The 14,010-nt window shown below is 35.4% G+C and overlaps 1 protein-coding gene across 1 annotated transcript; it reads right to left on the minus strand.

The window, feature by feature from the left end:
* Nucleotides 1-8,598: 8,598 nt before the first annotated feature.
* On the minus strand, nucleotides 8,599-13,891 carry LOC105937254 (ras-related protein Rab-27B). Its single transcript, XM_012878464.3, has 6 exons — nucleotides 13,749-13,891; nucleotides 13,030-13,214; nucleotides 10,790-10,875; nucleotides 10,602-10,705; nucleotides 10,371-10,494; nucleotides 8,599-8,935 (listed from the first exon to the last, which is right to left on the minus strand). Exons 2-6 carry the CDS (start codon nucleotides 13,180-13,182, stop codon nucleotides 8,746-8,748), a joined length of 657 nt encoding a protein of 218 aa, XP_012733918.1. The 5' UTR covers nucleotides 13,183-13,214; nucleotides 13,749-13,891; the 3' UTR covers nucleotides 8,599-8,745.
* Nucleotides 13,892-14,010: the final 119 nt, after the last annotated feature.

Consider the following 14,010-nt stretch of genomic DNA (forward strand, 5'->3'; position numbering starts at 1 on the left):
AGATTTTTAATATCTAAATTTACTTTATTTCTTTTTAACTCTCTGACTAATATCTCTCTTTCCCGATTGTACTTATCACAATCTAGAAAAATATGCTGCACTGTTTCTAACTCTCCACAATAATTACACAACCCTGTACTATGTTTATTAATTATTTTCAAAGTACTATTTAGCCCCGTATGCCCAAACCTTAATCTGGATATAATATCCTCTTCTTTTCTATTCCTATTACCTTCCCTACATTCCCCTACTTTTCTTTGAATGTTATAGTAAAATCTTGCCTTTTCTTCTCTATCCCATAATTCCTGCCACTTCTTTTTAAAATATATTTTACTAATATTCTTGACCTCATTTCTACTTATTTTGACATTTACCTCAACATTATCCCTTTTTGCTGCACTCTTAGCAAATTGATCCGCCAATTCATTTCCTACTATCCCAATATGAGCAGGAATCCAAATTAACTTAACCCTAGATCCATATTTTTTAATTTTAAAAATTGATTGGTTAATATTCAATATGATATCTTGTCTCGTTTCTGAGTTTTGTTCTAAGATACTTATTAATGCACTGCTTGAATCTGAACAAATCAATATTTCCTTCTTCCTTGTTTCCTCACACCACTCTAGAGCCATTAATATAGCCACTAGCTCACCTGTATAAACTGTCATTCTATCTGTTATTCTTTTATTTTTCATAATGTTTAAGTCCGGAATTATAAATGCTATTCCAATTTTATCATTTAACATTTTAGAAGCATCTGTAAATACTTGTAAATATTCAACATATTCTTTATTTATATACTTTTCCACCTCTTTTTTTTCTATTTGTCTGCCTTTTCCCAATAAGTTTAAATCAACTTCAGGTTTTCCACTTACCCAAGGTGGAGTATTTGGAATACACATCACAGGACTAATTAAATAATGATTTATTCCTAACTCACTTATCTCATTATTTATAATCCATCCAAAACTATTGATTCTCTTTTTTTTATTTTTTCCTGACATGGTTGTAACATAACATTTGGAGGAAAGTTTCCTTATGCCCTTTTACATTTGCCCAATAATTTATGGCTAGTTGTTTTCTTCTAAGTTCTAGTGGCATCTCCCCCATTTCAACTTGTAAAGCTGATACTGGGGTTGTTTTCATTGCTCCACAACAAGTTCTTAAAGCCTGATATTGTATTCTATCTATTTCTTTTAGTAAACTATTAGAAGCTGAATTATATACAATACATCCGTAATCAATTACTGATCTAATAAGTCCTATATATATTGTTTTTAATACCTTCCTATCAGCTCCCCAATCTTTACCTCTTAAACATCTCATTATATTTAGGATTTTTTTACTTTTCTCAATTATTTTTTTTATATGCATCTTCCACGTAAGTTTTCTGTCAAACCAAATTCCTAAATATTTAATCTGATCTATGCTTTCTACTAGCCTCGTGAGACCATCCTGATCTCGCGAGGTTTCAAGGTTTCACTCGCAGATCAGTCTGGCTACTCTCCGTTGAAGAAAATTTGGAGCCGTTCACCAAACGAACGTCCAATCAGCGTTGGCTTTGAGACGGGTTGAGGTGTGACGCAACGGGAAGCGCGTCAGTTCAGTCTTAACAGCATGGCGGCTTCAGCCGATGAAACTAGCGTTAGCGTGGCTATCGAGCAAGTTTTATCGGAATTACAGAGTATTTCTTTGCTGAGCTAACGAGCCTTTACCTGCAGCAGCAAGAGTAGCTTGGCTTGTGGTTGTGTTTTCGTCGTCGCTCGTAACCGAGCGACGACGAATCTGATTGGTTTATTTGGCCCGTCTATCACAAACATAGGCCAATCAGCTAACCAGTATTTTCGCCCCTTCCCAAAGTTACTTCAACGGAAGGTTTCCAGATGGATATGCGGAGCAAATCTATCTGGCGGCGTCAGGTAAGCTTTCTACATCATTCTCATATAATTTAAGATTTACATTTGTATTTATTTTCCTATTAGTAAAAGTAATGAACTTAGATTTAGATATTGAAATTCTAAAACCCCATTCTAAAGCCCAATCTTCTACATTATGTATTGCCTCTTGCATTTTCTTATTTATAAATGTTAGATTTTTTCCCCTTTTCCAGATAAGGCCATCATCTGCAAATAATGATACTCCAAAATATTTATCTATTTTACTAAAAATATCATCAATCATTATAACAAATAACATAGGACTTATTATACTTCCTTGAGGAGTACCGTTTTCAATTTGATGTTTTGAACTTACTTCACTACATATTTTAACTTTTATATTTCTTCCAGTTAAAATTTTTTTTATCCATCTATAAATTTTACCCCTTAAACCTATTTGTTTTATTTTAATCAATAATCCTTCTTTCCACAACATATCATATGCTTTTTCTATATCCAAAAAGATTGCTATTAAGACCTCTTTATTCACCTGTGCCCTCCTAATTTCATGTTCTAAATATAGTATAGGATCTATTGTACTTCTTCCTTTCCTAAACCCAAACTGATATGGTTTAATTTTCTCCTTGGATTCCAGAAAATATATTAATCTGTTATTTACCATCTTTTCCATCACCTTACCAATACATGATGTTAATGCTATCGGCCTGTAACTCTCTGCTAAATGTGGATCTTTGCCAGGTTTACAAATGGGAATAATTATAGCTTCTTTCCATTTATCCGGTAAAATTCCTTCCTCCCATATCTTATTATACATTTCTAGTAATATCTTCTTACTTTTTTCACTAAGATTATTCAACATAATATAATTAACTTGATCCTCCCCAGGTGTTGATTTATTAGAATTTTTTAATGCTCTATTTAATTCCATTAAAGAGAATTTCATATTCATAATATTCTCATCATCTTCATCATTACACAGCAGCTCACTGTGATTTTTTAATGTCGTTTCCCGTCCTTTTTTTTCAGTATTACTAAGATTCTCCATACTATGTATCTTAGTAAATGCTCTTGCTAACAATTCAGCTTTATTCTTATTATCTATTATAGTGTTACCATTATCTTTTATTACTGGAAAGAAGTACTCTTTTGATTTACCTGACATTTTTTTAATGGTATTCCATACCCTGTCTAATGCCGTATTTTTCCCCAATGACTCGCAATATTTTCTCCAATAATCTCTCTTAGCATTTCTTATGATTTTCCTGACTTCTGCTTGTTTTCTCTTATAATTAATTAGATTTTGGAAGCAAATATATTTTTTCAGATTTTTATAGGCCTTGTTTCTTGATTTAATTGCCATTGAACACTCTAGAGTCCACCAAGGAACTATCTTCTTCTTTTTAACCCCTTTACTTCTAGGAATGACTTTTTTTTCTGCATGAACAATACTATTACTAATTTCTAAATTTAAATCATTTATTGGTTTATTTATATCTATCTTTACCATACCCCCCTTCACTTATTCTTTTATAATTTTCCCAATTTGTATCCCCAAATCTCCATTTCCCTTGACTTTCTACCTGCTCTTCTTCTATATCCATTTCTACTTCAACAAAAATTGGGTAATGATCACTTCCTATAGTGTTATTTTTATATACTTTCCAGCTACAACTATCTGCCAAAGATTGTGATACCAGTGTCAGATCAATGGCTGTTTCTTTACCTCTTATCAAATCTACCCTAGTGCCTACACCATTATTTAACACTACCATTTCTATTTCCTCAATCAATTCTTCTAAGATTCCACCATTATAATCATCTTGTTCTCCCCACAAAGTACTATGTGCATTAAAATCCCCACACCAAATTATTTTCCCTCTCCAGTGTCTAAGGATCGTTTCAAGTTTTGCTTTCTCTATTTTCTTACAAGGATTATAATAGTTTATTATTTTAATGACATCATTATTTGTCCAAACTTTAACCGCATTTAGTTCTAGATCCGTATTTATTTGCATTTGAATAAATTTTATGTTTTCCTTTATAAATATAGCACATCCTCCTCCTCCACTTCCATTTATTTTATCTTTACGTAAAACTGCATAACCATGAATACTGAATTGCAATGTTGATTTAAGCCATGTTTCTTGAATACATATTATGTCTGGTTTTGTACTTAATTTGTTAATGAACCCTTTAAATTCCTGTCCGTTAGCTATTAAACTTCAAGCGTTCCATTGTAGTATTAGAATTATGTAGTGATTTGAGGGCCTTCATTTTCAGATGGTCCTTCTCCACATCTAAGTTCATCCTGAATTTTTTCCCATGACAGATCTTTGACATTAAAGAATTTTGTTGCTGCCTTTACTATAATTTTTATTTTTTCAGTCTTAGTCCTTACTTGTTCTGAACAATTAATGATATATGCTAGAAATGGAATCAGTTTTCCTAACGTGACATTATTTTGAGTATCTTCTGTCTCCTTTCTCCTTTCTAACTTGTTTTGTTAGCATTTCCCGTACTTTTCACCTCTTTCACTGCTTCAGCATAAGTAATTTTTTTATCAGTTTTAATTTTCTGAACTTCAGTTGCTTCTTTCCTCACCACACAACCTGCATAAGCTGCAGTATGATTACCTCCACAGTTACAACATTTAACTGGATTCTCTCCACATTCCCCATAAGGGTATTCACCTCCACATCTACCACACCTTTGTTTTCCTCTACATACATTTGCAATGTGACCATATCTTTGGCACTTATAGCACCTGAGAGGTGGTGGAATATAAGTTCTTACACTGAAACTCATGTATCCAATCATCACTTTATCAGGTTTAACTTCATCTTTGAATTCCAGTAACACAGATGTACTATCCACTCTTTCCCCATTTCTAAAAGCCTGTAATCGTTTTATGTCTGAAATCTCTCCTCCTTTTATTATTCTCTTTAGTTCTTCCAAGTTTTCTCCTATCGGGATCCCTGATATTACTCCTTTTGTTCCTCTTTCTTCCCCCACTACCTTCCTTTCCACCACTTCTTTTTTACACACTACTTGGAGTTTTAATGCCTTATTCTTTTGTTCAGCATTCTTACAGATTATAAGAAGGCTCCCATCCCTTAAAACTTTAGCCATTTTCATATCTCCGACAACTTTCTTTAGTCCATTTGATAAATTGATCGGACTCACCCCAATCATATCTTGTCCTGTTTTAAATTTTAATATAACCTTGAATTCTTCCATCATTTTTTTCTTCCTCACCTCAACACTTTCTTCCTCATCTTCCAAAGATCTTTTACCTATATTTAGTCCTCTTCTTCTTCTTCTTTTTCTTCTTCTCTTTTTTTTATGGTGGTTGGCCAACAACTTTTAGGTGCATTACCGCCACCTTCCAGATTGGAGTATGGATCAACCTAAATCTTATATTCTCCCCACAGAAAAAAGGTATGATGGTCGCTAGAAATTGTTAATGAGAAAACATGGGGTTCTCACAAGTTGTGTAAAGTTTTAAAAGTAATTCAATTTTAGGAAAACTTTTTCAAGTAATTTTCAAGTAATGGGAAAGTTATTTTTTGTTGCAGTTTTTGTAAAGTAATGAAAAAAGTGGACATTGACACGCATACAATAGTTATTGTTTAGTGTGTATTGTCTGGTCTAAAGCTGTTGGTGCCACGTGTTTTATTGTTAAAACTAAGAATGGTCTCCTTTATGAAAACATACTAGGCTTAAAACTATTGCCAAGCAACTTACATATGATGAACGATGAGAGTGAGAAAGATATCTTTACATCATATAAAAATTATCTACCATCAGGATCAACATTCAAGCAGGAAGTGAAGTTGTGGCACACAAAGTGGTCATCAGTGAAAAAACCCAGCTCTCTCCCTGAAATTCTAAGGATAACAAGTATGAAGTGCTACCCAAACATTTCTATGATTCTTCACCTTCTGTCAGTTATACCTGTTACGAGTGCTTCTGTGGAACGTGCTAACTCAGGCCGTAAAGCAGTGAAATCTTTGCTAAGGTCGACAATGGGACAGTAAAGGTTTGTGGCTTTGCTACTTACGTATGTCCACAAGGACATTCATTTAGACATCAACAAAATCATTGACATATTTGCCCAGAAGCATCCCAGAAGGTTGACATTCATAAACCCATTATCATCGTCATCATAAAGTTGAAGGTGTTGTAGAAGAGAACAATATTCTTTGTCAAGCCTTACTGTTCTATTATAGGCTTATGGCTTGACTTCACCATACATGTTCATTGATTTAACTTACTTTAAAGTTGTTGTTTTTTCTCAACAAAGTTCATCTCGTCAAAATATATTCAAAACTCCTTTATCACTTGAGCCATACCAAACTGTTCTAAGTCCTTGGGTCTTTTTTAAGTAATTTTTTCTTAATATAGTTTATCTGGTTGAAATATATTGTTAAAATACATGTACATTAAAAAAATTCTTTATCACTTGAACCATACCAACCAACCAACCAAACTGTTCTTAAGTCCTTGGGTCTTTTTATTTTATTTTACTAAATAAATATAATTTCTGGAAATAAACAAAATCTTTGTTTGATTAAATGTTAAGGATACTTTTTTTTCTTCAAACTACTTTTTAACTACATGCTGTAAAAACCAAGAGATTTTGCCTTAAAAATAATTTTTCAATTACAATAATGGAATCTTGCTAATTCTACTTATTTTCATCCATTAAAGAGATTATCAATTAAAAACCCCTTAGATGAATAATTAGGGTAGTGTGAAAGACTAAAGATGGCATTCTTTGTCTTGGCTTGACCCTTGACCCCATGACCCTTAGGTGCGCACCCCCTTTTGAAAAATCCTGGATCCGCCCCTGTTCCTGTCTTAACTCCTCGTCGCCTCACACTTTCTTATTCATTAAAACACCAAGGAGTTCCTGACTTAACTGCTTCTCGCATCACAGTTTCTGATTTAGAAAGAAACAAAGAAGCTCCTTACTTTAGTCCTCTAATACGTTTTTCAAGAAGGCGCAGGAATACTACTGACTCAAGGAGACAAAGACTATGTGATTTCTTAAAACTATCAGGTGAAACTGAAAGTAGAAATGATCAAGAATAATTTTGTTGGTGGATTAAGTGTCACAGTTTACTTTGACAGAGGTAGGAACGAGGATTTTTGGCTGAACACATGTCCATTTCATAACCCTGAACCACAAACTCCTTCTATTATAGATCAGCAGCTGTACAGCTGAGGGCTGAAATTACAATGATTAATAGTTGCAGTCAGTCACACTAGATTTGACATTTATGTGCTATAATTTACATCAGATGTGTACTCTGTTCTTGTCTGAAACAAGCTTTAACAACTAACTAAAATCATGTTTTAGACTTTCAGGTTGTATTTCAACTCTTATTAATGTTAGAGATAGTTACTTGTTAATTATAAGAGAAGTACTGGGTATCAGATTTGTATTATAAAGTTGATTTAATATTTCCTTATATCGATTTGTTCATAATTCCTGCTGATTCGGCTTCCAAAGCTTTAAATGTCTTTCTGTAAAAAATAAAAATGAAAAAACTTCACATTTAAGCAAATGTTAAATAAATGTGAATGTGTGTGGTTAATAAGGGTACTAACAAAGTTTGAATTAAAAAGGACTCAAAACTGAAAAGAAATTAGGAATAATCTTCCAATAAATTTGATTGTCTTGAATCTGAAGGCAGCAGTCTTACATTTTGTATCATCAACCATAACAAAAGTTGGAGGCTAATCTATAATGTAAAAAAAAACATGAATGGTTAGGAAAATCAGTTTTCAAACTGTATATTTAAAATTAAGTTTTGATTAAATGTGCATTATGTGCCTGCTTATTTTGTCAGCCAGGTCATTGAATAAATGTGTGAACTACAATAAATAAATAACAAATGTAACTTTTCTTTACTATTTACTAGTAAAAGTAAAAAAGTAAAAAACAATAGAAATAACTTTTATTGTCTCTCAGTGGGGAAATTCAGGGGTACCAGCATCAAAGTAAAAGGCAACTTGAAGTATGCAGATAAACACAAAGGTAAAAACTTAATAAAATATTGGATACTCAGATTAAAAGATAAAAGTATAAATATTGTATAAAAATTAGAAACCAACAAAAATTATAGAACTTTATAAATGTGTTGAATAACCCTTTGTATAAATTAACTTTATGTCAATAGAGCAGTTTCTTTTTTTGTTTAATTTATGAAGGTGTAGTTCTGCCAACTTGATTGCTACTTTATTGTGAAAACAAACTGTAAAACAGAATTTTCTTCTTGACACAATGAGACAATAAAAAAATAAGATTTAGATTTTCATAATTTTTGTGACTAAAAAATAAATTTGAATTTTTTTTTCTCTTGCTTTGTTGTGGTTGTAAAGAAAGGGGGGGGGGGCGCTTGGGAACCAATAGTGCTTTAAAAGGGATCATCACCATCATCACTGGTTCTTTTCTTTTTGACACAACAAAAAATTAAAGGAATATAGAAAATTAAAATAAGATTTAAGTTTCTGTCTTGTTTGTATCTAAAAAATATGCCGAAAAATGTTTTTCTCCTTTTTTGTTGAGGTTGTAAGGCCTTGAAAATGATGTTCCTCTAAAGGTTGAGCTTGGGAACCAATAGTGCTTTAAAATCCTTAAAAGGGATGAATTATTTGTTTGCCATCATCACTATAGGTCCAGAGAATCATACAAGATTAGAATAAACTTTATTCCCATTACAGAAGTCAAAACTAAAAGGCAGCATAATGTAGTGAGCTTCAAACCAGAAGTGCAAAAAAAGCGGCTGTAGACGGCTTTTAAAGTCTATTTCTCCTACGCAGCAGCTGCTGGGGGGCATTAACAGGAGCACCACCTCCTGATGGGGGCCTCCTCCACCTCATGGCTGGCAGTGGGGCTGCCGTTAGGTTCAGAGCCGTGGGCCCCATACGTGCTCTGCTCCATCCTCTCCATCACCAGGTTCAGCAGGGTGGTCACGGCTGACTCCACGTTAACTCCCGTCACAGCACTCGTCTCAAAGTACGGGATGCTGAGGGAGACAAAGGCATGTTGGGATTTGTATCAAAAAAGTCGTTGTGATGCAGCGTGTTCAAATCAGTGTGTCGGAGCTGTAAAAATACCCCCCTCTGTTTTCATCACAGTTTGTGTCGTTCAAAGTAATTTTAAAAACTATTAATTGAGTTAAATGCATTTTAAGAATCTAAATCTCTTGAACAGGTTTTTATTTATATATATATATATATATATATATATATATATATATATATATATATATATATATATATATATATATATATATATATATATATATATATAATCCAATTGCTTTTTCCTACTTGCTTTGTTTTTGCTTTATTTCCTGTGTTTTAATCATGTTAAGCACTTTGCATTGTCTGTGTACTGAATTGTGCTATATAAATAAATTTGCCTTACCTTGCCTTGCCTTGCCTACTTTATGATATTATATGCCTTTTTTGGCTCTTGAGGGCCGGATAAATTGCCTTGATGGGCCGGATTCGGCCCGCAGGCCTTGAGTTTGACACTTGTGCTCTAGAAGATTTCTATTTTGATTTTATCCTACTTGACAAAGATCTGACCTTTGAAGTGACAAAGAGCTTTACTCAGCATGGGAGGGAGGACAGGGCCATCTTGTGGGGAGCTGGTAAAATTCAGTTTTCCTCCAACTACATAGCTTAAAACTTTAAATACAATAAAATTAGAATTTCATACAGTGCACTCTATAACTGTTGGTGCATTTGTACTTTTGTGTTTTTCTTGTAATGAGTATTTCTAATCTTTCAGGGAAATTTAGGAAACGTTTTCAGGTTTTCAAGGTTTTAGTTAAGTTTTGCTGCTCTTCTTATTTTCGGTGGAGTGAGTGATTATTTAATGACATCTGTCTTTTAGTTTGCTCAGTCCCTCTCTCTGATCTGCGAATTATTACTCAAAAGATGAGCCCAGGGTCATACCTAAGAGCCAAGTCTAAAATGACCATATCGGTTATAAAAAGCATAAAACCTTCTGATTTTTACCTTGTACCGATCGCACCTATCAGTTCAAATATTTTTTTGTCCCACATGCAATTAAAGCTGTTAATCAACTTTGACAAATCTTGGCACATTTTAGGAAGTTTAATGGTTTTATTGAGTATTTTTTTAAACACTGGTTGATATGTTTGATTATCATTAAGTGTGGAAATTGTGTTGACATGTGTGGATTATGGTTTGAATGACTTTTAAGGACAATAAAGACCTGAACAGCACCTTATGATCCGTCTTTCCCTTTTGTTATCGTCTTTAAAAGGGGTACTCATCCAAACTTTGAAACAGATGGTAAGAGGTTGATTTCCTCAGCAGTTGGTAAATTTGTAAAATTGGAAATCATTCAGACAAAAGAGGAAAATCCCAATGACACATAAAAGTTGATTTGTCCTTATAGAGAAAGGCAGAGCAGTTTCCACTCACCCGTATCTGTCTGCCAGTTCTCTGGCGTGTCTGGCGTTAACGTTCCTCGTGTCCTTCAGGTCGGCCTTGGTGCCGACCAGAACCACATCTGGGTTGTCGCAGTACGCGTTGGCCTGAAGCTGACCTGCACAAACACAAGGGGAAACTGTCTCAACCAACCTGAAACTATGAATCAGTCAGGCTTAAAAAAAAAAAAAAAATCAACATGAGGGAGAACGAGAAGACGCATACTCATCCAGTTCCTGACGTTAAGGAAACTTTGCTGATTGGTCAGGTCGAACATTAACAGGAAGCCCATTGCATCCCGGAAGAAAGCTGTTGTGAGGCTGCGGAATCTGCAAACCCGAGGATTGTTAGCCGTGTTGGAAAACAGTGTCTCGTTGGAAAACACCAAACGGTGGTAAAAATGTCAGATTTACCTCTCTTGGCCAGCCGTGTCCCAGAGCTGAAGGTGGACTCTGAAGTTCTTCTCACTCGTGCCGTCAGCACCTGTCCCCGTGTACACCTGAACCAAACAGGACAGGACTCATCGTTGGTCCATAAAACTGCATTATGAGACTCCAGAATCGAATAGTTATGACAAATATGAGGAAATACGGTTTCAATAACTGTAAATATGGGTAATACCTACTTTATAACTGGATAACATGCGTACTACCTACATAGAGGTTTCAGCAGTATTGAGGACTTTTAGATGAGTTCACAATGCACCACACACATATTTCTGTCTGATTATGTTATCATATTATTTTATTCATGCACCAGTTAATTACATAATACATTTATTATTTATGCGTTAACTCAAACGTGTCCAAACTTTGGGAGGCCAAATTCGCCAAGTTAAAACCTCTCAGCTTTTTCTTTTTCAAAAATAAAAATGTTAAATGATTTGTGTGGATTATTTTTATTTTATCTACTCTGTAATAAACTAAATATGTAATATTTTGGCGATACAAAGTAGTAAAGATAAAGTTCTTATAAGTGCAAATCAGGGTGTCAGATATTTGCCTTCGGTTTATAGTGTCCCAACTTTTTGGGTTGAATATTTTTTATTTTGTTGGACCAGAAATAATTTTTTTTTAGCATTTTCCCAGCAACAAATTCAAGAATTTTCTTTAAAAACACCAGCTGTATTTTGCCGATTTTGATGAATGGGTGGACCCCAGTCCAGTAAATACTCCTTGAATGTTTGTGGCCCTACTTACTTTGATTTTAAAATGAAAACGAAAAACAATAAATCATAGGTAAAAGAGAATACTTTGTTTAGAACCAAGCACTCTACCTCTGAAGAGATAGATATTTGTCAGTGAAAACTTCAGCCTTCAAAAATTACAGAAACTGTCCATCTGCTTCAGTTCCCTCTGCTGGAGGGCCAGATTTTTACCCTTTTTGAACTGCAATAACACAAAATTATTCCATGGGTCAGAATTGCCTCCCTGGCCACATTTTGGACACGCCTGCTTTAACTGATACTGCAACAAATTCTCATTCAGTAAATCTTACTCAGCAGAACAGGACAACCTGGCTTTTCCAACATGTATTAGTCAGAATGAAAAACCTCCCATCAAGGGGCTACTTGATGCTCTATTTTTGAGCCACTTTTATTCAGTATCTATATGTTCCCCCAAGTTAGATCAGATAATTCCAACATCCCTTATCTTATCTCTGCTAATCACACAAAACTTAATTTCTCACCAAATGACCTAAATCCTTTAAAGTAACTGAGTAACCCTAAACCACGTGTCAAACTCAAGGCCCACGGGCCGAATCAGGCCCATTAAGACAATTTATCAGGCCCTCAAGAGCCAAAAAAGACATACCATGTCATAAAGTAAAGGCATATATCCTTTTAAATTGTATAAAGTGGCTGAAACTGTGCCTCCTGTGGCGAATGGTGATGTTTTAATGTGTAGTAACAGCATCCCGCCACTAGATGTCAGTTTCTACAACACATTAAAAACCCAGATATGTCCCAAAAGAGAAAAAAGTGATGCAGAATGACGAGAGTTTACAGTGTAACTCACCCCAATATCAACCTTTCCTTGCAGATAAACTGTTCAAATGGGCCTAAAAGTGCCAATTCTATGTTACTGTTTTTTTTAAATATGAACTTGAATGAAATTATGAAATCAAAAGTGCATCTATACAGGTGCGACCAGCCCTTTTAATGACTTCATGATGCCAAAGTGTCCCAATATAGAAATGGGTTTGACACTCCTGCCCTAAACTGTCCAAAAAAAAAAAACTCACCTTAAAAGATCGACCTCCCCAAGCGAGATGTGGTCTCGCCATTCGTCTTCAGTGTTGTGATCAATATTAAGGTCATGTTTCATTTTCCATGTAGTAACATGTTATAGCGTGTGGAAACCTTTAGAAATGTGGAAAATTAACTTCCCATACATTCCACACGTAAAAATTCTGGAAAATATTTTTCTGACCTGTGAAAGACTTTTTTTTCCCCACACATTTTGCTTTTATTATCATCACCTGAGCTGTTTGTTGCAGTCTTAGGTTGAACTGGATGTTTTCCCCCATAGGGGACACTTCAAATCAATTTGTGCACTAACGGCTTGTGAACAAATGAACTCACCCTGCCCCAAACCTGCGTTTTTTTTTTTATTTTAACTTTAAAACTAGTTTTATCTAGAAAAGTACTCACCACTCTCTTTTCCCTGAAGTCGATTCCCACTGTGGTGGTGAACTTCCTGTTGAACTTGCTGTCCGTGTACCTGTAGAGGAAGGTGGTCTTTCCCACCCCGGAGTCGCCCAGTGCCAGCAGCTTGATCAGATAGTCGTAGTCCAAGTCGACCATTGTGCCGTTTGATTGAACTTGCGAACGTCTCTCTGCAGGTTTTCATGGCAGTTTAGACAAATCAGAGTGATTCTACAGTAAATCCTGACAGGGAGAGTTAAATTCTTCCAGCCAAGCTACATTTCCCCCCAGATTGAAGCTGCATGACCGTCTCAGAGGCTTAACAGCAAGCAAGAACTCCCTGATCACAGAAGGGCTAGCACATGACTGGAGCTGGATTCCACATGAGCGGTCAAATGCCTCTCTAGAGCTTTCCCAGCAAAACAGGAGTCCTTTCATTGACTCAAAAAAAGCTACGAGCAGACAATCTCAGAGCTGCATGACGCCACTGAGGTCATCGCTTTGAGATGTGACACTGACTGGTAGCAGGATGGCCATCAAAGGCCGAATGTGCACTGGATTTCAAAAAGAGAAACGGCCAACAACTTTGGCTAAAGCAGGCGTCCTTATTTCTTTGAGGTTATCAAAGAGTCGTATCTTTGTGAAACCGACAAAGCACATTCACAAATGAACAGAATTAGTTCCTTAAGCTTACTCAGCGTCATTGAACTTGACAGGAATCTTACCGATCTATCCGCGCGAGGCACAGACATCCGTTCGGGAGCCGCTGCCCTCTTTATGGAATAAAAGTAACGGCTCTCATCAAGCGACGGATCATTGCAGTCTCTGAACCTTTTACCCTCGTCTCACATGTGATGCGGGGAGGGGTTTGAGGCCTCTGGGATGCAGGCGGAGACTGTGTGTTTTCTGATGGTTTACATAAGGCGTGGGGAGGCGGGGGGGGGGGGGGGGCATGGCAAAAACTGTTATCTAAAAAGCTGGAAGGCG

Source organism: Fundulus heteroclitus, chromosome 12 (assembly GCF_011125445.2).
Source record: "Fundulus heteroclitus isolate FHET01 chromosome 12, MU-UCD_Fhet_4.1, whole genome shotgun sequence".
NCBI lineage: Eukaryota > Metazoa > Chordata > Actinopteri > Cyprinodontiformes > Fundulidae > Fundulus > Fundulus heteroclitus.